At 56.1% G+C, this 24,510-nt stretch overlaps 2 protein-coding genes across 2 annotated transcripts; one reads left to right on the top strand and one right to left on the bottom strand.

The window, feature by feature from the left end:
• Positions 1-42: 42 nt before the first annotated feature.
• On the top strand, positions 43-9,841 carry RETSAT (retinol saturase). Its single transcript, XM_065041142.1, has 11 exons — positions 43-287; positions 1,575-1,757; positions 2,298-2,539; positions 4,417-4,618; positions 5,006-5,203; positions 5,288-5,407; positions 6,646-6,784; positions 6,959-7,068; positions 7,344-7,510; positions 7,786-7,945; positions 8,600-9,841. Exons 1-11 carry the CDS (start codon positions 116-118, stop codon positions 8,743-8,745), a joined length of 1,839 nt encoding a protein of 612 aa, XP_064897214.1. The 5' UTR covers positions 43-115; the 3' UTR covers positions 8,746-9,841.
• Positions 9,842-15,931: 6,090 nt separating this feature from the next.
• Positions 15,932-22,561, bottom strand: TGOLN2 (trans-golgi network protein 2). Its single transcript, XM_065041149.1, has 4 exons — positions 22,388-22,561; positions 20,032-21,308; positions 19,332-19,415; positions 15,932-18,309 (listed from the first exon to the last, which is right to left on the bottom strand). Exons 1-4 carry the CDS (start codon positions 22,443-22,445, stop codon positions 18,304-18,306), a joined length of 1,425 nt encoding a protein of 474 aa, XP_064897221.1. The 5' UTR covers positions 22,446-22,561; the 3' UTR covers positions 15,932-18,303.
• Positions 22,562-24,510: the final 1,949 nt, after the last annotated feature.

The raw sequence follows: 24,510 nt of genomic DNA on the forward strand, positions 1-24,510 counted from the left end.
CCCGGTGCCCGCTCTGGGCCGCCAGCGCTCAGCCCCGCCTCCCGCCCGGTCCCGCCCCGTCCCGCCCGCCCCCGCGGTGCCGTGTCCGCCGCGGCCGCTCCGCGGGCAGATCGCGATGCTGGGCCCGGGCGCGCTGCTGCTCCTGGCGCTGCTGCTGCTGCTGCTGTTCCTGCTGCGGCTGCTCTGGGGCACCGGCAGCGGTCCCAGCCCCTTCACCGCCGATGCCCGGCGCCCCCCGGCCCCCATCGTCACCGACAAGGCGGTGAGAAGGACCGTGGTGAAGACAGGTACGGGACCCCGGGAACGGGAGCCCGGATCCCTGAGCTCTGCCGGGGCAGCACTGACCCCGGGGCAGCACCCACCGGGGGGGCAGCACTGACTGATGGGGGGACAGCACTGACTGATGGGGGAGCAGCACCCACCGGGGGGCAGCACTAACTGGTGGGGGGACAGCACTGACTGATGGGGGAGCAGCACCCACCGGGGGGGCATCACTGACCCGGGGGTGTCACTGACTGGGTGTGGGGGACATCACCTACTGGGGCTGCAGCACCCACTGGGGTGTCACCCACTGGGTGGGGGGGACATCGCCTTCTGGGGCTGTGTCACCCACTGGGGGTCATCACTAACTGATGGGGGGGCAGCACCCACCGGGGGGGCATCACTGACCCGGCGGTGTCACCCACTGGGTGGGGGGGACATCACCCACCGGGGCTGTGTCACCCACCAGGAAGGCATCACTCACCCGGGGTGTCACCCACTGTGGGGGGGGCAGCACCTATTGGGCGTGCGTCACCCACCGGGGGGCAGCACCACCGGGAGCTCATCACTAACTGGGGCGGGGGGCAGCACCCACTGGGGGCCATCAACTGCTGGGGGGCAGCACCCACGGTGGGGAATCACTCAGTGGGGGGGTGCATCACCCACCAGGGCAGTGTCACCCCCACAGGGTGGCATCACCCCCCAGCACAGTGTCACCCCCTGGGGCAGCATGACCCCCTCAGAGTGACATCCCCCGCAGGGTGGCATTGCCCAGTGAAGTGGTATCACCCCCCCAAGGTGACATCAGCTCCACAGGGTGACATCCCCCCCAAGGGTGACATCCCCCCCAGGGTGACATCTCCTTCAGCAGCACATCATCAGCCTCTGGGGGTCTATGTCCCCCAAGAGTGACAGCCCCCCCTGCCGTTGCACCACCCCCCAGGGTGGCATCACCCCCCCAGCACAGTGTCACCCCCTGGGGCAGCATGGCCCCCCCAGGGTGGCATCACCCCCCAGCGCAGTGTCACCCCCCGGGGCAGCATGTCCCCCCTAGAGTGACATCCCCCCCAGGGTGGCATCTCTCAGCGAGGTGACATCCCCCCCCAGGGTGGCATCACCCCCCAGGGTGACATCTCCTCCACCAGCACATCATCAGCCCCTGGGGCTCTATGACCCCCCCAGGGTGCCATCCCCCCCAGGGTGCCATCACCCCCCGAGTGCCATCACCCCCCAGCAGGATTTTGGGGGTCCCACTCGGGGGGTGCCACATCCCACCGCTGACTCTCCCACCCCCCTGTTTCCCCCCCCCACAGTTTTCTCGGCAGATAAAGTCCCTGAGGGTCTCGATGCCATCGTGGTGGGCAGCGGCATCGGGGGGCTGGCGGCCGCCGCGCTGCTGGCCAAGGCGGGACGGCGCGTGCTGGTGCTGGAGCAGCACGGGAAGCTGGGGGGCTGCTGCCACACCTTCACCGAGAAGGGCTACGAGTTCGACACCGGTAACCGCGAACAACTCGCTCCAGGGGTTGGGGGCTCAGCCGTAGGGCGGGGGGGGAATCACGCCCCAAACCCAGCGTGGGTGTCCCCAGCCCCCGCCCTGGGTTGTGTTATACAAGCGCTTTTTCTGCACGGGTGAAGTTATATCACACACCTGCCCCAAATCCGAGGTGCTGTCACACCCCTATAGAATCACCTATAGAACCCCCCTGTACGGGGGGTGTAACCCAGTGCACATCTCCCTCAGCAAATTCCTTCTGGCCACACAAAGTCCAGTTTTGTGCGCCGCTTGAGCTGGGGATTAATTATTTACAACGATATAAAAAAGGAAATGTATTAATGGGTAAGAAAACTCCTAAAAGCCGCTCGATAAGCCCCGAGCGAGCGCTCGTTTCCCCCTTGACCTGGAGTGGGAGACGTGTGTGTCCCGGCTTTTCCCTTTCCCGTCCTGGGGTGAGGGTGAAGAAATAAGAGGCGGGTCCCGAGCACCCCGGGGGTGTAAAATAACACAAAATAAACCGAAGCACAAATGCGTTTCTCAGGTATCCACTACGTGGGGCGGATGCAGGAGGGCTCCCTGACGCGGTTCATGCTGGACCAGCTGACCGAGGGGCAGCTGGAGTGGGCCCGGCTGCCCCACGTCTACGACGCCGTCATCCTGGGGGAGCCCGGCAGCGCCAAGACCTACCGCATTTACTCGGGAAAGAGGGAGTTTTACCAAGGTTTGAAGGAGCAGTTTCCCGGGGAGGACGCGGCCATCGATGAGTTCCAGCGGCTGGTGCAGGTGAAGGGGGATGCGGGGAGGGGATGCGGGGGTTTTTGGCTCTGTGGGGTTGTGTGGGGAGGAGAAATTCCCCCCTACACACACTCCCCGGCGCTGGGTAACTGCAGAGAATAACGGTGTGGTGCAGCCTGGCCACAAAAGTGCTGAGAGACACCCAAAATCTCCCTTTTCTGCCTCAAAACCCCCCACCTGCAGTTTTAACCCCATCCCCACGAGACTCGTGGTCCCTGGGATGTGCCGGGACCCCCCTGTGCTCTCGCTGCTCCCTGTGAGTGATGGGAACCGTCAGCAAGCACTGCTCAATTAGTGCTAATTAATTTATGCCTTGGATCCGCCGCACAGTGCCAGCTCTCAGTGCCAGATACCAGCTCCCAGTGCTCTGTACCTGCTCCCAGTGCCACCATCAGCTCCCAGTGCCACCATCAGCTCCCAGTGCCACCATCAGCTCCCAGTGCCAGATACCAGCTCCCAGTGCCACCATCAGCTCCCAGTGCCACCATCAGCTCCCAGTGCCAGATACCAGCTCCCAGTGCTCACCATCAGCTCCCAGTGCCCACCATCAGCTCCCAGTGCCAGATACCAGCTCCCAGTGCTCTGTACCTGCTCCCAGTGCCACCATCAGCTCCCAGTGCCACCATTAGCTCCCAGTGCCACCATCAGCTCCCAGTGCCACCATCAGCTCCCAGTGCCACCATCAGCTCCCAGTGCCCACCATCAGCTCCCAGTGCCACCATCAGCTCCCAGTGCCACCATCAGCTCCCAGTGCCAGATACCAGCTCCCAGTGCTCTGTACCTGCTCCCAGTGCCACCATCAGCTCCCAGTGCCAGATACCAGCTCCCAGTGCTCTGTACCTGCTCCCAGTGCCCACCATCAGCTCCCAGTGCCCACCATCAGCTCCCAGTGCTCTGTACCTGCTCCCAGTGCCCACCATCAGCTCCCAGTGCCCACCATCAGCTCCCAGTGCTCTGTACCTGCTCCCAGTGCTCACCATCAGCTCCCAGTACCAGCTCTGAGAGCCCAGTGTCCATTCCCAGTGCCAGATACCAGCTCCCAGTGCCCACTGTCATCTCCCAGTGCCAGCTCCCAGTGCCAGATATCAGCTCCCAGTGCTCCGCACCTGCTCCCAGTGCCCACCATCAGCTCCCAGTGCCAGCACCCAGTGCCAGATATCAGCTCCCAGTGTACATTGTAATCTTCCAGTGCCAGATACCAGCTCCCAGTACTCAGCACCAGCTCCCAGCACCCACTGTCATCTCCCAGTGCCCAGTATCAGCTCCCAGTGCTCTGTACCTGCTCCCAGTGCCCACCGTCAACTCTCAGTACCAGCTCTGAGATCCCAGTGTCCATTCCCAGTGCAGCTCCCAGTGCCAGATATCAGTTCCAGTGCCCACTGTCATCTCCCAGTGCCAGATATCAGCTCCCAGTGCTCTGTACCTGCTCCCAGTGCCCACCATCATCTCCCAGTGCCCAGGATGAGCTCCCAGTGCTCGGTACCAGCTCCCAGTGTCAGTACCCAGCACCCCGTACCGGCTCCTATTGCCAGTTTCCAGTGCCGAACACCAGCTCCCAATACTCAGTACCAGTTCCCAGTGTCAGATACCAGCTCCCAGTACTCCGTGCCAGCTCCCAGTGCCAGCTCCCAGTACGCACTGGCACAGGTGCCTCCGCTGCAGGGGGTATATTGTATATTTTGGGGTGATTAGTCGCTCCCCTTGCCCGCAACCCCCCGAGATGCAGCACTTCAGAGATGCCATTGCCTCTCTGCTGTAAATTTAAGGCGAAAAAGCCACTCTTGAGCATTTTTTGAGCCCACACCGGGGTCATCCACCTTCCTCCAGGGGGTGGCCGCTCGGTGACAGCCTCGTCCCCCCCACAGAGCGCCAGCCGCGGGGCCATGGTGCTGAACATGCTGAAGGCGCTGCCGCGCGTGCTGGCCGGGTTGCTGTGCCGCTCGGGGCTGCTGCTGCGGTTCGTCCCCTTCTGCCACCTGGCCACGCGCAGCCTCCGCGACGTGGTGGACGGACTGACCACCAACCCCGAGCTCCGAGCCGTCCTCTGCTACATCTTCCCCACCTACGGTAGGTCACCCGGGGACGTGACGTTAAAACTCCTTAGGGATGAGAATGGAGTCCGTTTGGGGTTGGAATAGCCCCTCAGGGTCATGGTGTCCAACCGTTTGGCCAACGCTGGTCACGTCAACCAGGCCATGTCAGCCGTTAACCCAACGCGTGTCCCTAAGAACCTCATCTCATGCCACCGGCCACCATGTCTGTCACCGTCCCTGCTCCTCCATGTGCCGATGACCCGTAGTTCCTCAGCAGCATGGTTGGACTCGATGATCCTGAGGGTCTCTTCCAACTGAAATGATTCTATGATTCTGTGATTCCCTGCCCTAAAAACTTCAGTATAAGCCACAAAACCACAATTTGCCACAAATCCACCTTATTCTGCCCCTTTTCTTCCAGGCACGCTGCCCTCCAAGACGTCCTTCTCCATGCACAGCCTCCTGGTCAACCACTTTCTCCAAGGCGCCTGGTACCCCAAAGGGGGAAGCGGGGAAATCGCCTTCCACACCATCAACGTCATCCGCAAAACCGGTGGGAACGTCCTGGGCCGGGCGCCGGTGCAGAAGATCCTCCTGGACTCGCAGGGCAGGGCTTGCGGTGAGCGCCGGCGCGGGATGGGGCATCCACATCTCCTCCCGACCGCCGCATTGCTTTTATAACCCCCCCACCTTTCCATTCCAGGCGTGAGCGTCAAGAAAGGCCAAGATTTGGTGAATATCTATGCCCCTGTTATCATTTCGGACGCCGGGATCTTCAATACCTACGAACGGCTCCTGCCTGCGGAGGCGCGGGCTCTACCTGGTAAAACGCGGCAGCGTTGGGTTTCATTGGGGTTACGGCACGTCAAAAAAGCGACTTTTTATAATTATTTGCTAGAAATCAGCAAAAAACAGTGGCTTTTTTCACGACATTCCAAACGCCACACGTTTCTTCACAGGGTTTTCAATCAAAATGATATTAGTTTGCTGAAACTGGCTATAAAATGAGGAAATCGCTGTGTGATTTCCCTAAACACCCCAGTGGAGTGCCCCAAAAATGGTGGAAGGTGGTGAAATGTCCACTTAAAGTTGTGTTTAGCGGTGCCATGAAAGCTCCTTCCTGCTTTGGAAGGGGAACGGTTGGGTGGAAGGGGACATGGTTGGGTGGAAGGGGACATGGTTCGCTTGGGAAGGGACACGGTTGGATTTAAGGGGATGTGGTTGGATGGAAGGCGCACAGTTGGGTGGAAGGGGCATGGCTGGGTAGAAGGGGGCATGGTTGGGTGGAAGGGGACATGGTTGAATGGAAGGGGCACAGCTGGGTGGAAAGAGGTATGGTTGGTTGGAAAGGAGCATGGTTGGGTGGAAGGGAACATGGGTGGAAGGGGACATGGTTGGGTGGAAGGGGCACAGCTGGTTGGGAAGAGGCACAGCTAGGTGGAAGGGGCACAGCTGGGTAGAAGGGGACATGGCTGGGTGGAAGGGGACATGGTTGGGTGGAAGGGGACATGGTTGGGTGGAAGGAGACATGGTTGGGTGGAAGGGGACATGGTTGGGTGGAAGGGGACATGGTTGGGTGGAAGGAGACATGGTTGGGTGGAAGGAGACATGGTTGGGTGGGAAGGGGACATGGTTGGGTGGGAAGGGGACATGGTTGGGTGGGAAGGGGACATGGTTGGGTGGAAGGGGACATGGTTGGGTGGAAGGGGACGTAGTTGGGTGGGAAGGGACATAGCTGAGCAAGAGCTTTCTGGGCAACGATATAGTCTTGGTCTACAATAACTCAACGTCTGCAGCGCATTCGAACCCAAGAAAGTCATTAAATACAGCAAAATCTCAAGCCACATGTCCCCTAAAGCCCCTACAGGCAATCACCGTGCTGCCGCCATCGTTGCGGTTTGCAGGAGTTGCCGTCCCACCCCTTGAGCACACACACTGCGCATTTCGAGATAAATCCGTTCTACAAGCCAATGTAGATATGAATGGGGCTTCTTCTAGAAGAAACCGTGTCCCTGTAGCTGAGAACCCCAGAAAATACTGATTTTCCCCTTCATCTTGCAGGGATCCAGTCTCAGCTTCGCTTGGCGACACACGGTGAAGGGGGTTTCAGCGTCTTCGTGGGTCTTAATGGCTCGAGGGAGGAGCTGGGGCTGGAGGCCACCAACTACTACCTGTACCTAGGAAACGACCTGGATGAAATGTAGGTTTGGCTTCAACTTAGCCGTGCTTCGTTAAGCATGGGGAGATGAATTCCTGGGTGTTGACTCAGAAAATGCTCTGGGCAGGTCCTGGCCGGGTGGGCATTGAGCTGTGGCAATGATTCAGGGGAAGGTTTTCACCAAATCCCACCTCAAACCCTCGCGTCTCTCTGCAGAATGAATCGCTACCTGAGCGCTTCCAGAGAAGAAGCCGCCAAGCTCATCCCTTTCATTTTTATCACCTGCCCATCAGCCAAGGACCCCACCTGGGACACGAGGTACCCAGGTAAAGGCTGAAACTCAACCACATGCGCTTGGGAGCGGCTTCAGAACTCTTGGGTTTTGGTTCTTTTGCTGGCTGCAAATGAGGAGCTTCTCCTCGAAGCCACTGAGGAGGTTGCTCGTGGGAAGTGGCCTCCAAGACAACTGGATGAAGTATATAGGACCACAAAGACCTGGGGCCACATGGGGGTTTGCATGGGGAGGTTTGGGTTTGTGGCAGCAAAACGGCACCATGCGGATGGACAGAGGGACAACCGCCCCAACTTTGTCCCGCTGCAGGTAAATCCACCATTTCCATCTTGACCTTCGCCAAATACGAGTGGTTCGAGGAATGGAAGGACGAGCAGGTGAACAAGCGGGGAGATGATTACGAGGACCTGAAGAAGGCCTTTGTGGACGTCATCATGCAGGCCGTCTTCAAGCTCTACCCTCGCATTGAGGACAGGGTGAGGAAACCCGGGGTTCACAGGGCCTCCAGCTCCTCTCTTGGGCCTCGTCTACCCAGCCCCATCCCATCACTGCTGCCTCCTGACCAGACATGGTGCAAGGGGGTTCCGATGGTTCTCCAGGACCATCCTGGCACTAAACTTGGCCAGAGCCACCAAGCAAAGGTCTTCAAGCAAACCTGGCCCAGCCTGTACCCCAGGAACACAGTGTTCTGGAGCATGAGACACCCCACCCCATCATGCCTGACCATGTTGTCCCGTTGTCACCCCCCCAGATCGAGTACATCTCCGGAGGGACACCCCTCACCAACCAGCACTACATTGCCAGCGCCAAAGGGGAGTTCTACGGAATGGACCACAACATCACCCGCCTGCAGGCTGAGACCATCACCACCCTGAGGCCACAGACAGATGTCCCCAACCTCTACCTGACAGGTACCACCATCCAGACACCATGTTCTCGCATGAGGACACCTCTGGGGCAGCAGGAGATGGGGGAGAAAACCTTCAGTCAGACCCAAGGGTTGTCACAGGAGCAGCTGGGAGATGGATGGTGGTTGGGTATGGTCAGTGGTGGTTGGGGACAGTGAACAGTGGTTGGAACTGGTCAGTGGTGGTCGGGGGTGGTGAACAGTGGTTGGAGATGGCCAATGGTGGTCGGGGGTGGTGAACGGTGGTTGGAGATGGCCAACGGTGGTCAGGGATGGTGAACAGTGGTTGGAGATGGTCAGCAGTGGTCAGGGATGGGCAGCAGTGGTCGGGGATGGTCAGCGGTGATTGGGGATGGTCAGCAGTGATCGGGGATGGTCAGCGGTGATCGGGCATGAACAGTGGTGGTTGGGGATGGTCAATGGTGGTTGAGGATGGTCAGTGGTGGTTGGGGCTAGTCAACAGTGGTTGGGGCTGGTCAGTGGTGGTTGGGACTGGTCAGCGGTGGTTGAGGATGGTGAACAGTGTTTGGGGCCGGTCAGCGGTGACTGGGGATGGTGACATCCAGCAGCATTGAGGGTCAGTTGGGGACACAGACCGTGGGCTGCTCACTGGTCCCCACCACGGCTGTGGCTATCGCCACCTCCCACTGTCTTCCAGGGCAAGACACGAGCGTGGCCGGCTTCATGGGCGCCATGCACGGGGCCTTCATGTGCGCCGGTGCCGTCCTCAAGCGCAATATCTACATCGACCTGATGTGGCTGAAAAGGCGCACGGATGCCGCCAAGTCTACAAAGAAGGACTAACGCCTGGCGTCCCACCGGCCGGGACCTTCCGCTCCCCCCAGGTCATCCCCAATGCCTTATTTTCCGCTCTCAATGACCCGTAGCATGTCCTGCTCTAACGCAAAGCCAAGACAACAGCCCAGGAAGACGCTGTTCCCCTTCCCAGCTCGCTTGCCTTGGACCTTACCCACCTAGAGCTCTTTCCACCGCCATGTCCACCGCTGACTCCTGGACACCCTTTGGAGGGCAAACCCCTTCTCCCAGCGTAGGGATGAGGGGATCCAAGAGCTGCCGTGGGCAGGAGAGAAGTCAAAACAACCCCAAAACCAGCAGAAGGCAAAACCCAGCAGCTTCCAGCAGCAACACCCGCGGTCGCTTGATCCCCACCGGTGTCCGAGGGCCACGTGGACCATCAGAAGAACATCAACCTCCACCTGCATCCCCCAGACCTGCTGGGCTGAGGGGGCTGAGCCCCCCAGGGGTGGTTTCCCCCTCTCAGATGGTGACTTTGGGCTTGTAAAGCTTTGTTGGGCTCATGAAACTCCACGTGGGACTTGGTAGCCCCAGGGGTTGTGGCACCTCCCTGAGACGAAACCATGCATGGGCCTGTCCAGGCAGGTTGGTAAAGCCCTGCTGGGCGCTGGGCGGGAACCAGCTGCGTTTAATCAAGGGGCAATAATCCCCAAATCACCCCAATCTCAGCCCCATCGCTGTGTTTTAACAAAGGTGCCCATGGCCACAGTCCCTCAGGAAGGATCTGGCTTAACGGGGCGGTGGAGTAAGTGGATCCCTACACCAAGGCCAGGGATTTAAGCCAGGTTTAAAGCTATTTAGAAGCAGCTTAAGGTGCTTGCTAGCTGTCTGGTGCTCTCTAAGCCATGCCTTGTAGAGAGAGCAGCAGGACCAGGGTGCCCTGTGATGCTGACAATATTTTGATGCTGCTTTATCCCCCTAACACCCAGATATGTGTGATGGTGCAAGCACTCCCTCCTTTAGCGATTAAAAACATCCAGCCTTTCTGTCTGTGGGGATAAGCTCTTGAAAATGATCAAAGCCTTCTCCAAGGTGGGGGTGGAATCATGTGAAACCAGAAGTCAATAAAATCAGAAGAATTGTTTGTGGTTTGGACCGTGTGATGTGGGGTCGGCGAGCGGGGGGTGAGGAGGTTGATTTTTGACACACCAGGTTGGCACAAAAAGGAGGAGAGGGGAGGGGAGGGGAGGGGAGGGGAAGGGAGGGGACGGGAGGGGAGGGGAGGGGAGGGGAGGGGAGGGGAGGGGAGGGGAGGGGAGGGGAGGGGAGGGGAGGGAAGGGAAAGGAAGGGAAGGGAAGGGAAGGGAAGGGAAGGGAAGGGAAGGGAAGGGAAGGGAAGGGAAGGGAAGGGAAGGGAAGGGAAGGGAAGGGAAGGGAAGGGAAGGGAAGGGAGGGGAGGGGAGGGGAGGGGAGGGGAGGGGAGGGGAGGGAAGGGAAGGGAAGGGAAGGGAAGGGAAGGGAAGGGAAGGGAAGGGAAGGGAAGGGAAGGGAAGGGAAGGGAAGGGAAGGGAAGGGAAGGGAAGGGAAGGGAAGGGAAGGGAAGGGAAGGGAAGGGAAGGGAAGGGAAGGGAAGGGAAGGGAAGGGAAGGGAAGGGAGGGGAGGGGAGGGGAGGGGAGGGGAGGGGAGGGGAGGGGAGGGGAGGGGAGGGGAGGGGAGGGGAGGGGAGGGAAAATAGTACCGTAAAGCAGAATCACGGAATCATTTTGGTTGGAAAAGCCCCTCGAGCTTCCTGGACTTTAGCTCGTGGGAGATGTGTGGCACGGTCACCCCGGCGCAGTCGGGATGCTCAAGGTGCTGCTCGCCAGCGAGGGACCCGCAGGGTTTGTCCTTCCCTGGTTTGCTCTACCTGGAGGAACAACAGAGTTTTGAGACCTTCATAGCACCCTCAAGCCAGGGTGGACGTGGGCAAGGGGGTCAAAGAGCCCTTGGAGTCCATCCTAAACACATGGAGCAGAGTGATGCTCTGATCTTCTTGCGGGAAGAGTCAGATAAGGACTCAACCCAACAACCCCATGTGCGGAAAAATAGAGAATTTTAATTTTAATCACAGAATTAGTTTGGTCGGAAAAGCCCCTTGAGATTGAGTCCACCCATAACCCACCCCGGCACTGCCCCACGTCCTGAGAACCTCATGTCCGTCTGTCCAGCCCTCCAGGGATGGTGACTCCAGCACTGCCCTGGGCAGCCTGTTCCAATGCCCCACAGCCCTTTGGGGAAGAAATTGTTCCCCACATCCAACCTCAACCTCGCCTGGTGCATTTTTTCCCGCCTCTCACTCTGGGTTCCCCCCTGACACCCCGAATTGATGCTCAAGGCCTTGTTTTGGCTGCAGCACAGGGAGGACTTGGTGAGCATCACCTCCAGCCTCAGGCAAAAGTGGTTTGTGTTGGGCTTGAGGGGGTCTTCCAACGAAAACGATTCCATGATTCCACGATGGCATCTGGGCAGGAGCAACCGCAAGTTCCAGTATAAGTTGGGGAACGAGCTGTTGGAGAGCAGCATAGGGGAAAGGGACCTGGGGGTCCTGGGGACAGCAGGGTTGACCATGAGCCAGCACTGGGCCCTTGTGGCCAGGAAGCCAATGGTACCTGGGGTGGGTTAGAAGGGGGTGGTCAGTAGGTCAGAGAGGTTCTCCTGCCCCTCTGCTCTGCCCTGGGGAGACCACACCTGGAATATTGTGTCCAGCTGTGGCCCCTCAGTTCCAGCAGGACAGGGAACTGCTGGAGAGAGTCCAGCGCAGGGCAACAAAGATGCTGAAGGGAGTGGAGCATCTCCCGGGTGAGGAAAGGCTGAGGGAGCTGGGGCTCTGGAGCTGGACAAGAGGAGACTGAGGGGGGACTCATTCATGTTTCCAGATATCTAAAGGGGGAGTGTCAGGAGGATGGAGCCAGGCTCTTCTCGGTGACAACCAGTGACAGGACAAGGGGTAATGGGTACAAACTGGAACACAGGAGGTTCCACTTAAATTGAGAAGAAACTTGTTCCCGGTGAGGGTGGCAGAGCCTGGCCCAGGCTGCCCAGGGGGTTGTGGAGTCTCCTTCTGTGCAGACATTCCAACCCGCCTGGACACCTTCCTGTGTAACCTCATCTGGGTGTTCCTGCTCCATGGGGGGATTGCACTGGATGAGCTTGCCAGGGCCCTTCCAACCCCTGACATTCTGGGATTCTGTGATTCTAAATCCCCTGCTATGCACAGAGATTAAAAAAGAGATGTTACAAGAAAACCAGTCTGGAGAGGTGACCAGGGGAGGCTTTAACACATCAAGTAACACCAAATCTCACCCCGGGACCTTCTGCAGAGCAGAAACACTTGATTTCAGCACATGCTGGTGTAGCGACACCCAAATGCTCGAGAGCAGCAGCCCCACAGCCCCGGGAGGACATCAACCTGCTTCTCAACCCAATTTTCTGACATGAAAGGGCTTCGACCTTGCAAATGTATTTTGATTTTTTTAATCTAAATGAACCTTTATAGGCCGTAGGTTTTTGTCGTACAGAGGCAAAGCCGGTGTGTTTGCTTGGGCGGTGCCCTGCCCGCAGTGAAAACACCTCAAGTTCAAGCTGTTTGTTCATGAGGCTGTTGAAGAACTCAAAGCTTTAAAAAAAAAAAAGAAAGAAAAGGAAAAATGGAGGGTGATTGTGGTGTGTTTGGAGGTTGGTGGGTTAAGCTGAACCTGGAGCAGAGGTCGCGGAGCAGATGTGGAAGCGTTGGCTGCAGGTGGCTCAGAGTTCATGAGGGATCTGGGAGTTCACTGGGTCACTGTGAGCAAAGGGAGGGGGAGACGCTGCGGCGGGACGGCTGGGTTTGGACACCGCGGGGACCCGGTGGGTGCACTCCGCGTCCTTTCCTCCCATCACCTCTTTGGTACCAAGAACACAAACCCCCTGTCAAGAAAAAGCCTGAAGGGCAGAACGCGGGAATGTCTCTGGTCTGTGGGACAGGAGTGGGGTGGACAAAGGAGCGAGTGCTCGAGAGGGCAAAGATCTCCCCCAAAATGTGCTGAGCTTCACCCTTCACCCGTGAGTAACCCCACGCCACCCCCACACTAACAGCCCTGCAGATAAACCCTGTCATATCGCTGTTCCTCGGTGTAGCCCCAAGTAATCCGGCTCTGATAAGCCAAGCCCAACCCAGCGGCAGATTATTTTCATTGAAGCTTTTATTTTGCCACTTCCTGGACTTTGGCTCGTGGGAGATGTGTGGCACGGTCACCCCGGCGCAGTCGGGATGCCCAAGGTGCTGCTCGCCAGCGAGGGACCCGCAGGGTTTGTCCTTCCCTGGTTTGCTCTACCTGGAGGAACAACAGAGTTTTGAGACCTTCATAGCACCCTCAAGCCAGGGTGGACGTGGGCAAGGGGGTCAAAGAGCCCTTGGAGTCCATCCTAAACACATGGAGCAGAGTGATGCTCTGATCTTCTTGCGGGAAGAGTCAGATAAGGACTCAACCCAACAACCCCATGTGCGGAAAAATAGAGAATTTTAATTTTAATCACAGAATCAGTTTGGTTGGAAAAGCCCCTTGAGATTGAGTCCACCCATAACCCACCCCCGGCACTGCCCCATGTCCTGAGAACCTCATGTCCGTCTGTCCAGCCCTCCAGGGATGGTGACTCCAGCACTGCCCTGGGCAGCCTGTTCCAATGACCCACAGCCCTTTGGGGAAGAAATTGTTCCCACATCCAACCTCAACCTCCCCTGGCGCAACTTGAGGCCGTTTCCTCTGCTCCTGGCGCTTGTTCCTGGGGAGCAGAGCCCGACCCCCCTGGCTCCAAGCTCCTTTCAGGCAGTTCAGAGATCAGAAGGTCTCCCCTCAGCTCCTGTTCTCCAGCTGAACCCCCAGGTCCCTCAGCTGCTCCATCACACTTGTGCTCCAGCCCCTCACCAGCTCCGTTCCCTCCTCTCAACTCGCTCCAGAACCTCAAGGGCTTTCATGAGGTGATCCCGCCACCCCTGGGGCCGCCATTTTGTGTGCTGAGGAGATTTTGGTGCCGTCATTTTGAGCCCTGAGGTGATTTTGGTGCCGCCATTTTGAGCCCTGAGCTGAGGGCCCAGAACTGCCCCCAGGATTCGAGGTTTTTCCTCCCCAGGTCCCAGCACAGGACGGTCGCTGCCCTGGGCCTGCTGGCCACACAGTGCTGGTACCAGCCAGGATGCTGGTGGCCTCTTGGCCACCTGGGCACATGCTGGCTCGTGTTCAGCCGCTGTCACCAACACCCCCAGGTCCTTTCCCAGCCGCTCTTCCCCAGCCTGCAGCGTTCATGGGGTTGTTGTGGCCCAAGCGCAGGACCCGGCACTTGGCCTTGTTGAACCTCAGACAATTGGCCTCAGCCCATCGACCCAGCCGGGCCAGATCCCTCTGTGGAGCCTCCTGCCCTCAGCAGATCAACACTCCACCCAACTCGGTGTCATCTGTGACATTACTGAGTGTGCACTCGATCCCTTCATCCAGATCATTGATAAGGAGATTAAACAGAACCGGCCTCAGCTGTGGGATTCATTTTTGGGGCAAAAAACCCCCAAAACCTCACCCCGGGGTACTCCCGGCTCCTCTCCCACAGGCCTTGTCCAACGTCCCGCCGCTGTGGAATTATTTTTTGGAGGAGGAGTATTCCCATGTTGGGTTTTGAGGTGATTTTAGTGCCCCTGGGGCTGCCATGTTGAGCCCTGAGGTGATTTTGATGCCACCATGCTGAGCCCTGAGGTGATTTTGGTGCCACCAAAGTGAACCCTGAGGTGATTTCAATGCCACGTTAAGCCCTGAGGTGATTTTGGTGCCACCACGTTGAGCCCTGAGGTGATTTTGGTGCCACAACATTGAACCCTGAGGTGATTTTGGTGCCACAACATTGAACCCTGAGGTGATTTCAATGCCACATTGAGTCCTGAGGTGGTTTTGTTGCCACCACATTGAACCCTGAGGTGATTTTGTTGCCACCATGTTGAGCCCTGAAGTGATTTTGGTGCCACCACATTGAACCCTGAGGTGATTTTGGTGCCACCATGTTGAGCCCTGAGGTGGTTTTGTTGCCACCACATTGAACCCTGAGGTGATTTTGGTGCCACAACATTGAACCCTGAGGTGATTTTGGTGCCACCACATTGAGCCCTGAGGTGATTTTGGTGCCACCATGTTGAGCCCTAAGGTGATTTTGGTGCCACCACATTGAGCCCTGAGGTGATTTTGGTGCCACCACAGTGAACCCTGAGGTGATTTTGGTGCCACCACATTGAGCCCTGAGGTGATTTTGGTGCCACCACATTGAACCCTGAGGTGGTTTTGGTGCCACCACATCGAACCCTGAGGTGGTTTTGGTGCCACCACATTGAACCCTGAGGTGGCTTTGGTGCCACCACATCGAACCCTGAGGTGGTTTTGGTGCCGCCACGTTGAGCCCTGAGCAGCGGGGCCCAACCCGACCCCTCAGTCCCAGCTCTGCTCTCACCATCGCTCCATTTCAGCCTCTTTTACCCTCCCCGGTCACAGAACAAGCGCCTCTGCCCTTTCTCGTCCCCGTGCTGGCGGCCACTGGTGCACGGCCAAGTCGGAGGAGAGTTCACGAGGCTGGACTTTCGCCTTTTAGAGAAAAATGGGGGAAAGGCCAAAGTTTATTTTAGTGCAGCAAGCAGCAGACGCTGCCCAGTGGTGCCTGCGGCCTCTGCTGCCGATCACGCCACCTCCTCCTCCCCTTTTGCATCCGGTCACAACGGCCTTGGTGCCGCCCCAGCCTGTCCCAGTTTCTCCCAGTTTGGTGCTCAGAGGTCACTGGGATCCGCGTCCTGCCCAGAGCCTCCCTGTGGGTGGAAGGGGAAATACAGGAGAGATCCAGAGAAGAGCGGTTTAAACTCGGGTTTAACGTCAGGTCCTAAACAAACGCCTCTCGCTACCCTCTGGGCGAGGAGCCAAAGTGGTCAGGAGGAACTGGGGGAGCGTGAAGCAAACTGGAATCCTCTCAAATCCGCTCCAGCCTGTCTCGGCTCTTTCCGCTTGCAGCGTTAATCACACGAGGACGGAGTTTGCATGTGGAAACAGAGCAGAAAAAGCTCCACGCTCGGCTTAAATACATCTGGTTTTGTTAAACCGCCGTTTTTTTGCACAAAGAGGAAGGAACCCGCGCTGCTGTTGCCGGGTTTCAAAGCAGACCATGCGAAGAACACACACCAAATACATAAAAGAAGTGAAAACTCAATGCTTTATTTCTTTTTTCAACCCTTTTATTGACTTTACCACACAGAAAAAAAAAAAGAAAAACAAAGTAATATAAAAATTCTGATCCTTCAAAGTTCGCATTGCACTGCAGCAGAGAACAATTTGCTGATTCAAACCAGCGAGGCAGCTGGTCTAAAAGTACAGAAGTTTGGCAACAAAACCCACGTGCCGACACTGGAACCCATCCCGCGGCCAAAGGGAAAAGGTTCCGCACACCCCGACCCCTTCGAGACGCGTCACATGAATCGAAATCCCGTAACAACCAAACAACGTGATGTCACCTCTGGAGGTTTCACCCAGTTGGGGCAGTTCCAGCGAGCGGTGCCAGGAATGTGCTGCTGGGTAGGAGGAGATTTCTGGGGGGAAACCCCCCGGGTTTGGCTCTTTCTCTCCTCAAAGCACAACCTGAGGATGTCTGAGGCGTGAGGGTCCCGCTCTGCATCTGGAGAACTCGCTCCGGCGCCATCGCAGCCGATTCCCAACGCGCCGGGGGATGATAGAGACCGAAAAGCCTTTGAAAAACATCACGGGATAGAAAAGCGAAATAAAAAATCTTCAGAAATTATTTTTCAATTAAAAAAAAATACAGGACAAAGCAGGAAAACAGTGCGTACGCTCTAAAATTCCGGGGTGTGTGGCTCAGAAGCATGTGGTGGAATTTATTTCCCCTGCACTGGCATTAAATAAAACCCACCACCCGCGTCCCGTCTGTAAATCAGTGCGGGATCCCCAAACCCGCTGAGTCTCGTTTCCCTTCCACAAGGCACAATTAAGCCCAAGGGTTTTGTTCCCCGACTTGTTTTCCTTTCTCTTTCCCCCTCCTGTTCTCCAAAATAGCTCCCGCGAGTAATTTTAGCATGGGAAAAGTTTATCTATGGAAACAGCGAACGCTATTTAAAGGCAGATTTTTTTCTGCTCTTTGTGCTTTAACAGGATAAAGGATTTGTATTTATTTTTGGTTTAGGGGAGCATCAAGCTCCTTTTCTCCTCTTTTGTGGGGAATGAAGTGTTAGGAAAAATCAAACACAGCTGGAGCTTTGGTGTCCTTGTCCTTGTCAAAGGTTCTTCCTGTCATGAGTCGGTGCCTGTGCCAAGAGCTCCGGAGGCCTCGGAACAACTTTGTCCTGCCCGTATTGGAAAAAAACAACAACAAAACCCAGGTGGGTGGTTATTTGAGAAACACCCCATCTCAAATCAACTTATTTGGAGTAGAATGACAAAAATCAAACCAATCTCACAGTTGTAACTTGAGAATTGAGGTGTTTTGCGGGTGTAAATACAACCGGGAGGGCCCAGCTCTGGTTAAGTGTGACGTTTAACCACAAACTCCCCGAAATCGCAGCGGGGAGCAGAACGAGGTTGTGTTGGTGGTAAAACGAGCCCTTAGTGTTGTCACCTGCTGGGGAGGCGTAGAAACGGCCCCGTGGGGACTCGTGGGTGGAAAAGGCGGCGGCTGTGTCGCCGGCAGCGCCCGCTCGGGCTCGACCAGCAGTTCCCAACACGATTTTTGAGGAAAGCATTTGAAAAGCCGCAATTTCTGTTCATCCCAAGTGCTTCGGGGCCACCGCACATCTCACGCACCCACAAAACGACGTTTCGCAAGGGGCAGGGTGGCGATTTTTCAAGGTCAAGTCTGCGGTGGCGATTTGAAGCTTATCAAACCTCCCCTGCCCTTCACAGCATCGGAACCGTCACCTCTAGTGCAAACCTTGGAATTCGGAGGGTTTGGGAGCGAAAAATCACACGCAGAGCAGAAGAGGCAGGTGAGAAAGGTTTAAGCTACAACCCAAGGGCAGCTCCAGCGTGTCCACAGCAAAGGAATCGAGACGTTGAACTCGAGCGTTGTCGCCAGCACAGGGAGAGAGAAAAAGAAACCCAATCAAATTAAATCAGAAGGTCTTCGGTGAGCATTTTTAAACTAGTGCAATCAGTTGCGCTCTGAACTTTCGCCTCCAAATACAACGGGGGGAAGAGGGAACGTCAAGCGGCTCATTTCGCAGGCGGGTGTTTGGTTTTCCCCCCGTCAAGAGGAGTTGTCAGTACAGCAGATGGCGAATTCACTTCATTCGGACACAAAAGTCCCGCCGAGCGCTGGGGATTCGTTTTTCCCGTGTCACGGAGGCCCGAGTGGAACATAAAGTTCATCTTCAGCGGGTGGGGAAGGAGAAAAGCGTTTTGAGAAGTGAGAGTTGAACGTTATCAAGGTGCGGGTGCAAAACAAAAGCGTTTTCCCCTTTGCCCCCCGGTGTCTGAAACCCGAATGTTGGGTGGGCGACCCAGCGCTCCTGCGTCTTCATCGCCAGCCACCGGGATCCCGCTGCATTTCCAAAGAGGAATCTAGATCTGGAAAGGGGAAAAATAAAGGTTTAAATGATTTGAAAGCTCGGCGTTGGTTTTCTACTCGGACAAAGTGTCGGGGTTTGAGGGTTTGTGATGAGATTTCAATTGAAAAATGAGGCTTTTCTACCGGCTGCTTCGTTGCATCTCAGGGACACGTCAGGGAATTCCCGACAAGGAATAAATTCCCCAAATATCAGTGACACTTGTATCCTCTTCTTGCAGAAAATAACCCCAGATGCTTCCGACTTCAAGGACAAGGGTGACAAAAGCTTCAAGGGGCAGAATAAAGGGATTTCCCCCCAAATCCCACCCTTAAAAACTTAATTAAAACAAGTCATTTGAGTTGGCGAGAAACTATTCAGAGCTCAAGACTCAAATTTCAGCCCCGTGTTATTTCTACTGTTGTTTCTCAGTGTTAGCGCTTCCATTTTGGGGGCAAAATCCCTGTTTCTAGACCAAGAGTGAAAAACATCAACCAAGTTGAGGTTTTGTGACCATTCCTAACGTGAAAAGCTGATATGTTGCGTTTATAAGACGCACGATATGTTGCATTTATAACACGCACGGTATGTTGCGTTTATAATACACATGATATATTGCATTTATAACACGCACAATATGTTGCGTTTATAATACACATGATATATTGCGTTTATAACACGCACAATATGTTGCGTTTATAATACACATGATATATTGCGTTTATAACACGCACAATATGTTGCGTTTATAATACACATGATATATTGCGTTTATAACACGCACGATATGTTGCGTGTATAATACACATGATATATTGCATTTATAACACGCACAATATGTTGCATTTATAATACACATGATATATGGCGTTTATAACACGCACAATATGTTGCGTTTATAATACACATGATATATTGCGTTTATAACACGCACGATATGTGGCGTTTATGATACGCACGATATATTGTGTTTATAATACGCATGATATATTGTTTTATAATACACACCGGGCCCCACGACAGCCGTTTTGGGGCATTTCTTACCTTTTGATCCAGTCTCTGGTAATCGCCAGATTTGGGCCGTCGGCCACTTTTGGACCTTTTCCCTTCCAGCGCAAACGCGATGATCTTGGGAGAGAGAAACAGGGACAAGGTGAGGGGACAGCAACCAATAAATCAGCTTTTTCTCACTTTAAACACAGGCGATTTCTAACGAGCAGCTTCACCCGCCTCCTAATGACCCAATTTCATTTGAAATAACACTTGAAACAAAGAAATGCAAATAATAAGGTTTGCCTAACACAAAACAGTAAGAACTTATTTATTCTCTTTTCCTACCTCAAAAAGAGCTTTAGAGGAGGAAAAACCAAAACCAGCAAACGCTGGTTATGTCATTTGAGCTGCCTCCCTCCTGCATAGGGCTATTTAAGGACAAATCTGCAACCTGCTACAAAAAACTCCATGTTGGTGCGAAAACACAGGGTAACTTCACACGTATTTTCCTTTTTACCTCTAAAAATAACTCCTAGAGCCACGGCCACACAATTCATGCGGAGATTCGACCCCTTTCTAGTTCCAACCGCTCCAAAAGTTGGTGGGAAAAGGCTCGGATTCATTTTAACCAAACCCGCAGTGAGCGGGAGGTTGGGCAACAGGAAAATTGTGAGCAAGGGGAAGACTCTTTGGCCCGGTGGGTCCCGGTTTACGCGGTGACCGGGGGGACGTCACGATCATGGTTGCTCACCTTGCGTTTGTTGTGATAGGCGACGTAGAGGGCGGCGACGACGATGGCCGTGGTCACCAGGTAGGCGAAGAAGTGGCTGCTCTCGGCCGGGGCCCTGGGGACGGAGGGGACGCTCTTCTCCCGCTCTCCGGTAAAGGAGGCACCGTCGCTGCCATCGCCACCGTCCTCACCCACATCCTCTTCCTCTTTGGAGCCTCCGGTGTTGTCTGAATAGCCGTTGCCATCGGCAGCGGAGGAACCTGATTGTGGTGACGTGTTTTTATTTCCCTCCGAGTCTGCTTGATTCCCCTGGTTGTCCTGGTTCTCGGTGTCACTGCCCTGGTTATCGGCGTTACCATCCTGGTTCTTGTCGTGGTTATCGGTGTGACTGTCTTGGTTCTCCTCCTGGTTATTGTTGTTACCATGCTGGTTCTTGTCCTCATTATCGCCGGTAGTGCCTCCATTCTCGTCCTTGCTATCGCTGTTACCACCCTGGTTCTTCTCCTCGTTATCGCTGGCAGCACCTCCATTCTTGTCCTCGGTATTGCCGTTACCGCCCTGGTTCTTGTCCTGTTTCTCCTTGTCACTGCCCTTGTTCTCATCCTGTTTACCGTCGGTAGCGCCCTCATTCGTGGTCTGGCTATCGCCGTTACCATTCTTGCTCTGGTTATTGCCATTACTGCCTTCGTTCTCCTTCTGGTTCGTGGTGCTGCCGCCCTGGTTGTTGGTGTCACTGCCCTGGTTTGTGCCGCTGCTGCCTTGGCCGTTGCCCTGGCTGGCGCCATTCTGGTTGTTGTTTTGGCCACTGCTGCTCTGACTGGTGCCTGTGCTCTGCGTGTCATCCCTGTTCTGCCCGGTGTCCAAACTCTGGCTGTTGTCTGGGCTGTGGCTGTCACCTGTGTTCTGGTTGTCACCCTGCCCACTGGGGTTGCTGCCCCCGTTACCGGCGCCACCACCCTGCCCGCCACCCTGGTTACCGGCAGCACCAGCACCTCCATTCTCGTTTTGGGAGCTGGTGCTGGTGCTGCTGCCCTGGCCAGCACTACCCTGGCTGGCCGGCTGCGCCTCCGGGCCACCAGACACACTTGTGCTCTTCTGCTCTGTATCTGTCACCGCCGTGTTACTCGTGCCTGCTTTGGGGCTTTCCTCATCCTTTTGCTCCACCCCCGAGTGTGTCTCTCCATTTGTTGCAGACTCATTCAGCTGCTTCTCCGTGGGGGTTTCCTGCCCGGTACTCGCTGTGTTCTGCATGGCGTCCCTGACGCCTCTGCTGTTTGGTTGATCTGGGCTCTGTGCAGCTGTCGGTGAACAAAGAGTCACTCAGGGCTGTCACCGCTCGGCTGGTGAAGCCTCGAGGGGAATGAAACTGCGAGACAGGGAACTGAGAGGCGACACAGGTGGGGGACACGGACTGGCGACAACAGGGGCCCCCCGGCGCCTCCCGCCCCACAAGAGCCCCCACAAACCCCAGGAACAACCCCAGGTTCCAGTATAGGTTGGAGAATGAGCTGTTGCAGAGCAGCGTAGGGGAAAGGGACCTGGGGACAGCAGGGTGACCATGAGCCAGCACTGGGCCCTTGTGGCCAGGAAGCCAATGGGACCTGGGGTGGGTTAGAAGGGGGTGGTCAGTAGGTCAGAGAGGTTCTCCTGCCCCTCTGCTCTGCCCTGGGGAGACCACACCTGGAATATTGTGTCCAGTTGTGGCCCCTCAGTTCCAGCAGGACAGGGAACTGCTGCAGAGAGTCCAGCGCAGCCACCAAGATGCTGAAGGGAGTGGAGCATCTCCCGGGTGAGGAAAGGCTGAGGGAGCTGGGGCTCTGGAGCTGGACAAGAGGAGACTGAGGGGGGACTCATTCATGTTTCCAGATATCTAAAGGGGGAGTGTCAGGAGGATGGAGCCAGGCTCTTCTGGGTGACAACCAGTGACAGGACAAGGGGCAATGGGTTCAAACTGGAACACAAGAGGTTCCACTTAAACTTGAGAAGAAACTTGTTCCTGGTGAGGGTGGCAGAGCCTGGCCCAGGCTGCCCAGGGGGGTTGTGGAGTCTCCTTCTGTGCAGACATTCCAACCCGCCTGGACACCTTCCTGTGTAACCTCATCTGGGTGTTCCTGCTCCATGGGGGGATTGCACTGGATGAGCTTGCCAGGGCCCTTCAACCCCTGACATTCTGGGATTCTGTGAACCCACGTCAGACCCACCCCGGCCCGAGGGCTCAGCGCAACCGGCCCCTCAGTGACCCCATCCCGGGTCGTCCCGGCCGCTCCTGCCCCGCCGACCCCCGCATCCCCCGTCACGGTACTCCCAGCCGCAAGCCCCCCCCCAACCCCGTCCCTCCAGCCCATGCCAACCCAGCCGCCCCGTCCCGGCCTCTCACCCTGGGCGCGGTGGGCGGCGCAGAGCGCGAAGAGCAGCAGGAGCAGCCGCGGCGACATGGCGACCTGACAGCAACGATCGCACCGGCCCGCCCGCCCCCGCTTCCGTACGGCGGCTGCTACTTCCGGGAGGAGGTCTCGCGAGAGCGGGGAGGCGGCGGGAATGGCTGCGGGGGGGCGAGGCGAGGGGAGGGGCGGGGCTGAGGGATTCGGGGCGGGGCTTGCCCGGAATGTGGGCGGGGCTTGATGAGTCTCAGGGACATGCCTTTGGGGGCGGGGCTTGTGGTGAATCGGGGCGGGGCTTGGGGAGGGCGGGCTTTGCTCTGCTAATTGGGCTGTGCTTATGCAAATTAAAGGCGTTGTTTATGCAAATGAAGGGCGGGGCTTACCGGCCTATCGTGTGTGCCAGGCCCGGCCGCTGCCTCAGCAAAAACTGTCCCACCTTTGGGGTTAAAGCAGCATTTTGATGCAAAACCTCCCGGTTTTGGGTCTGTTTCACTCACAGCTCTTCCCACCGGCAGCACAACATCAGCTTTTGGCTCCCCAGGGGAGCATCGACCCCTTTCCTCTGGGGATGTTTTACCTACTAAAGACTGTTCTGTTTCCCCCCTTAGGTCAAACAAGAAGCTCCAGATGTTCCTCCTGGGTGCTCCTGCGGTTTGTTACTGCTGCCCAGTGACCTCGCCCGGGTCTGTCCCGCCACGTTAGGGACGTCAGGACACCTCATCCTGCCACTAAGTTTGATCTCCAGCTTTTCCCCTGCTTGTCCTTCCCGGACCTTTTATATCAGTTTTCCAGGTGCAGAAATTACACCGTCAAGTCTCCGTAATTTGCTTTATTAGCAACAATCCCAACCTCCCCTTGCTGTTATCTCACTAATTTCCTTTTACATCAATAGATTTGTCAAGAACAGCCTTATCTCCACCCAGGAGGAGCTTATCGGTGCTGAGCTGCTCCAGACCGTGGTTTGGCGTCACCAGATCTGTCCCGTGCGTGACATGTCACCTGCCGAGCGCCGAACGACCAGCGACAACCCCACCGCTTCATTCCCTCCTCCAGTCGGTCCGTTCAACGCTAAAGCACAGAAAAATATCACATCATCATCTGAGACGCAAACCGAATGAGTCCCGTGCAGCGACAACACTTTGGGGAACAATCCCCACGTGGCCGCAGAGCGCGATGGATTCTGCGGTTGATTTTTCCGGCCCTTTATTCAATTCAATACATCCCGACGATCTCGGCGACTTGGTTCTGCCTTTCAGAGGAGACAGAAGATTTAAACCAGACGAACGAGGCTGTTTCTCATGCCCGGCCAGTCCCGCTTTCACTCGCGCTCCTGGAAGCTGAACGGCGGCCAAGTTGCTCTGGATTTACAACAATGCATCTGGGAACAGGATTCTGCCCAAAATACCCAGGATGAGGCCGACACCGACTTAGCGCTCGCTGCTTCGCACCAGGCTGGTTTTCCTTCAATAGCTTTTTTTGGCTAAAATGCGATAAATAGGCCCAGCGACCTTGTCTGACCCCTGCAGATTGGGACGATGGGGACGTCGCTTTGGCTTTGGCGCAATCACACGGACACAGACCGGTAGGAGGAAAAGGAGGAGGATTGAGGATTTTTATCACTGTCCACCGGGAAGCAGAAGGAGGAAATTCCCATTCAGTCCCTTCCCGAAGCGGCCGCAGCTGCTCATCCTGCGTCGCGTGAAATAAAACCTCATTTATACCCAAACTTCAGCGAGGTTTTGGGTGGTTTCCTACACCGGAGATGTGACTTTCTCTGAGATTGGCCAAAAACCAGGCTGGACACACAAATCTGGCTTTTAATTTAGTGTTTTAACCAGAGTTTATAGCGTGGCGTCCTGAGGTCCGGTGACAACACTACGCTCGGAGATATTAATCAAGATGATAATCAAGTCCTCACCTTGTCAGAAGCATCTGCATCCCCCATCCCGTCCCCCCGCCCTGCCGCGCCCCCCAAGGGCTAATCTGGGCAGGATAAAGGATCAAAAGGAGAAAACAATTAGCAAATGGAAGAATTTAATGATGCTAATTAAAATGTATTAAGTGTAGCCGCTGCCTCTGCAGCAGCTGCTTGGGCAGGAGCTGGGAGCCTCACCCCGAA

This window comes from Columba livia, chromosome 25, assembly GCF_036013475.1.
Source record: "Columba livia isolate bColLiv1 breed racing homer chromosome 25, bColLiv1.pat.W.v2, whole genome shotgun sequence".
Taxonomy (NCBI): Eukaryota; Metazoa; Chordata; class Aves; order Columbiformes; family Columbidae; genus Columba; species Columba livia.

Bases quoted from the DNA above. Each gene is read 5' to 3' on its own strand.
- RETSAT (XM_065041142.1), top strand. From the start codon at position 116: ATGCTGGGCCCGGGCGCGCTGCTGCTCCTGGCGCTGCTGCTGCTGCTG. The intron at 5,408-6,645 runs GTAAAACGCGGC...TTCATCTTGCAG, and splicing joins GGAGGCGCGGGCTCTACCTG to GGATCCAGTCTCAGCTTCGC. The intron at 6,785-6,958 runs GTAGGTTTGGCT...GTCTCTCTGCAG, and splicing joins GGAAACGACCTGGATGAAAT to AATGAATCGCTACCTGAGCG.
- TGOLN2 (XM_065041149.1), bottom strand. From the start codon at position 22,445: ATGTCGCCGCGGCTGCTCCTGCTGCTCTTCGCGCTCTGCGCCGCCCAC. The intron at 21,309-22,387 runs GTGAGAGGCCGG...GTTCACCGACAG, and splicing joins CGCCGCCCACCGCGCCCAGG to CTGCACAGAGCCCAGATCAA. The intron at 19,416-20,031 runs GTGAGCAACCAT...CTCTCTCCCAAG, and splicing joins CCTATCACAACAAACGCAAG to ATCATCGCGTTTGCGCTGGA.